The sequence below is a fragment of the Cydia amplana genome, chromosome 5 (assembly GCF_948474715.1).
Source record: "Cydia amplana chromosome 5, ilCydAmpl1.1, whole genome shotgun sequence".
NCBI lineage: Eukaryota > Metazoa > Arthropoda > Insecta > Lepidoptera > Tortricidae > Cydia > Cydia amplana.
Genome location: NC_086073.1, coordinates 11,596,888 through 11,601,447, shown reverse-complemented (window position 1 = coordinate 11,601,447; position 4,560 = coordinate 11,596,888). Strand labels below are relative to the sequence as shown.

Here is a 4,560-nt window from a genome sequence, read left to right as displayed (position 1 = left end):
TGGGGAGCCACTATGAACGCACGTTTCAAAGAAATGTATAGCTAACAAAATCAGTGCAAAGTTAGCTTGGTCTGACTCTATAAAATTTTCAGAAACAGCATTGTTTGATTTATGTAGAAGACCCTCATTTTTAGTTGCATATAGTGTTTTTAGCACATTACAAAATTACTTAATACAGTAGCATATTTCTGGCATAAACTAGACCAAATCTAGGCATACGTCTGGCATTTTTTCAAATTCCGAGTTGGCAACATTGGGTTCAACGAATACGAATACGTAGCATATCGAATCGGTGTGGTGCTGGTGCTGGTGCCGTGCTGTCGTTTATATCACTGGAAAGCCTAGCCTTCCGGACTCGGGAGTTACTTTCGCGCAAACCATATTGTGTGACGTTATCGGAGGTAAAATTTAATCATTTTAGTATTTTTACATTTTATTACCCTTATATGGCCGGCAGCTGTCATTCGAATACGGTAGTCCACTGCACTTTTTCAATTTGTCATACTTTTCCCTTTATTGACTTAAGTTAACTTAGTACCGCCCATATGGTATGATGTTAATCATTTATATAGATTCTCTAGTAAAGTTTTGAATTGAAACCTTAATTATTTCAACCCAAGTAAATTACAGTATAACCTTTCTAATACTAAGTTTTATCTGCATTACCTGCGTAAGCTGATGCAACATTACGTTTCCGTATGTTACTTATTATTGTTGTCTTTGATATGAATAGGTCGTATTATAATCATACCCTAGGGTTTTGGTTGCGGAATATTTTATACTGGCCATAAAATAGGTAAAAACTGTAATAACAGAAACTATTTTATAATTTATAAACACATTTCGACATTACTACCTGTTTTTAATTCATAGTTTGGTTACTATTTTACACTAAAAAAAGTTGTAAATACCTACATGAGGGCGTTCCCTGACCCAAAACCCCAGGAGGGTATGATAATAATTAATATACATTATATAATATAGGATATAATTTAAAAAATTACCTACCTTTGGCTTCTAACTACGACAAGGCTTAGCAGCATAATTTGTTCAGCTATTAAGCTGCCCACTCTGTTTCTGCTGCTTATTTAATGATGAAGTTGTGTACTAATAATTATGAACACTTGTTCCATCTAGTTAATTCTGCTGCTGACTACACCTACTAGGCGCTAGCCACTAAATATATTTGTTCAATTTACTATCAGATGGATTTATTAAAGTCCTGATATTTATCATTATTTACAATGTAATTCATCTATTTTCTCATTTTAGAAAAAAGCATCAACATGGACACTTCAATGACAGGAAGCCAAATTCGTGAGAAATACCTGCAGTTCTTTAAAGAAAGAGGTCATCGATATGTCCACTCTTCATCTACCATACCACTTGATGACCCAACCTTGCTGTTTACTAATTCTGGAATGTGTCAGTATAAGCCAATCTTCTTAGGATCCGTTGATCCTAATTCTGATATGGCTACTTATGTCCGAGCTGTTAACACACAAAAGTGTATCAGAGCAGGAGGAAAACATAATGACTTGGATGATGTAGGGAAAGATGTTTATCATCATACTTTTTTTGAAATGATGGGCAATTGGTCATTTGGTGATTATTTTAAAAAAGAAGTTTGTGCCTGGGCCTGGGAACTTTTGACTAAGGAATACAAATTGTCTGGGGACAGACTTTATGTAACTTATTTTGGAGGAGATGCAGCATCTGGACTGGCAGCAGATTTGGAATGTAAGAATATTTGGTTGCAGCTGGGAATTCCTGAATCCCACATATTGCCAGGAAGTATGAAAGATAACTTTTGGGAAATGGGAGAGACTGGTCCATGTGGTCCTTGTTCAGAACTGCACTATGATCGAATTGGGGGACGTGATGCAGCTCATCTTGTCAATATGGATGATCCAGATGTTTTGGAAATTTGGAATCTAGTCTTTATTCAATTCAATCGAGAAACAGACGGGTCACTGAAACCCCTACCAAAAAAACATATTGATTGTGGGCTGGGTCTGGAGCGATTGGTTTCAGTGATTCAAAATAAAAGAGCTAATTATGACACTGATCTTTTCATGCCCTTATTCAAAGCAATTGAAGTTGGCACTGGCTCTAGACCTTATTCTGGGAAAGTTGGGGATGAAGATGTAGATGGCATTGACATGGCTTACCGTGTCTTAGCAGATCATGCAAGAACTCTTACAATTGCTTTGTCTGATGGTGGTTGCCCCGACAACACTGGCAGAGGCTACGTGTTGCGTAGAATTTTAAGGAGAGCCGTACGTTATGCAACTGAAAAGCTCAATGCTAAACCTGGATTTTTTGCTACACTGGTGCACACAGTTATAGAAATTCTTGGAGATGTTTTCCCTGAGATAAAAAAAGACCCTGAATCGGTTAAACAAATTATCAATGAAGAAGAAGTTCAATTTCTGAAAACATTGACCAGAGGAAGAAATTTGTTGAACAGAACTATAGAAAAACTGGGTGACTCAAAAACAATTCCTGGTGATGTTGCCTGGCGCCTTTATGACACGTATGGCTTTCCAATTGATCTCACGCAGCTGATGTGTGAAGAAAAAGGTCTTAACATTGACATGGATGCTTATGAAAAAGCTAAGAAGGAATCGCTTCTTGCATCCCAAGGTAAAACTGCTGGACAAGAGGACCTAATAGGTTTGGACATTCATGCCATTAGTCACCTCCAAGAAAGTGGGGTGCCAGTAACTGATGACTCGCCCAAGTACAATTATGTAGCTTCTTCTCCTGGCAAAGATGCTCAATACACATTTGCACCATGCTCTGCTAAAATTTTAGCTTTAAGAAGAAATAAACAATTTGTAGAAGAAGTGTCGTCTGGACAAGAGTGTGGTATAATATTAGACAAAACTAATTTTTATGCTGAACAAGGAGGTCAAATATTTGATGAAGGATATATGCTAAAAGTTGATGATGATAGTAATGAATTTACTGTTAAAAATGTTCAAGTGAAGGGTGGTTATGTTTTACACATTGGTAAAGTAGAGGGAGTACTCAAAGTAGGTGATTCCCTGTCCCTACACATTGACACAGAGAGAAGACGCCTAGTAATGAATAATCACACTGGCACACATGTACTTAACAATGTGTTAAGAAAAGTACTTGGAAATGATTCTGACCAAAGAGGTTCTCTTGTAATGCCTGATCGTTTAAGATTCGATTTTACTAACAAGGGCCCTATGACCACTAAACAAATTAAGGATGCTGAAGATCAAATTAAAGCAATTATAGAAGATAATAAAACAGTTTATGCCAAACATACAAAATTAAACGACGCGAAAAAAATCAAGGGCTTAAGAGCTATGTTTGATGAGCATTATCCTGACCCTGTACGTGTTGTGTCAGTTGGCATACCAGTTGAAGAATTAGAGAAAAACCCAGATGGACCTAATGGCTATGAAACTTCTGTAGAGTTTTGTGGCGGTTCCCATCTTCACCAAACTGGCCATATTGGAGAATACGTCATAGTCAGTGAGGAAGGAATTGCAAAAGGTATTCGAAGAATTGTTGCTTTGACTGGTCCTGAAGCCATTAAAGCAGTGAGTAAATTAGGTGCCTTAGAAAATGATGTCAACAATCTTGCTAATGTAATTAAAGAAGAAGGCAATGGGTTTAACCAAAAAGATATATCCAAGCTAATTGTAGACCTTACAAATGATATATCGCAAGCTCAAATATCTTATTGGAAGAAGGATGAACTGAGGAATACCCTCAAAAACTTGAAAAAACAACTGGATGATAAAGAGAGAGCTGCAAAAGCCATTATTATCACTCAAGTGACAGAGAAAGCTAAAGAGATGTGCCTTGATGAAAAGACTACGGAAGTAATTGTCGCGGAGCTCCAGGCTCAGGGAAACACGAAAGCTCTTGATGGTGCACTGAAGCAAGTGAAGCAACTGCGTCCGACTACGTCGGCAATATTCTTTTCGGTCGATGAAGATGCCAATAAGATATATTGCCTTGCTGCTGTACCTAAAACTGCAAACGCAAAGGGATTGCTTGCGTCAGAATGGGTTCAATCAGTAGTTGAAGTTATTGGAGGTAAAGGCGGCGGTAAAGCCGAATCCGCCCAGGCTTCTGGAAACAACCCACAAGCCCTTGAAAATGCAATGAAAATTGCCAAGGACTTCGCTACTTCGAAATTGTTCTAGTTTAAAAAATTTATGAAAATTGCATATTTATTATTTACTACGGTTTTTCATTATAAATATAAGCAATAAATACCAGAGCATGGATGTTTTATTTAACCGTGGTATGTGCCATCCTATCCTATCCTATCCCGTCCCTCTCGTCAAACGCAACGGAGTATGGATTTTAAATAAATAAAGAAAATATTTTGGATGTTAAAGTCTGTGCGGAAAGAGGAGTCGTGGAATGTATGGAGCCCAATACATTTCATGACTCTCTTTCGGAACAGACTATCAAGAAAATAAAGCTGTGTCCAGACGAGCCAATTTTTCGCCAATATGATGAAATTGTCCGATCGAATCAGGATCAAATCAACAGGTGTCGACACAAAAA

General features: G+C 37.6%; 1 protein-coding gene across 1 annotated transcript; it reads left to right on the top strand.

Annotated features, from left to right (window-relative positions):
* Nucleotides 1-297: 297 nt before the first annotated feature.
* On the top strand, nucleotides 298-4,267 carry LOC134648038 (alanine--tRNA ligase, cytoplasmic). Its single transcript, XM_063502471.1, has 2 exons — nucleotides 298-401; nucleotides 1,273-4,267. Exon 2 carries the CDS (start codon nucleotides 1,287-1,289, stop codon nucleotides 4,188-4,190), a length of 2,904 nt encoding a protein of 967 aa, XP_063358541.1. The 5' UTR covers nucleotides 298-401; nucleotides 1,273-1,286; the 3' UTR covers nucleotides 4,191-4,267.
* The last annotated feature ends 293 nt before the right edge of the window (nucleotides 4,268-4,560 follow it).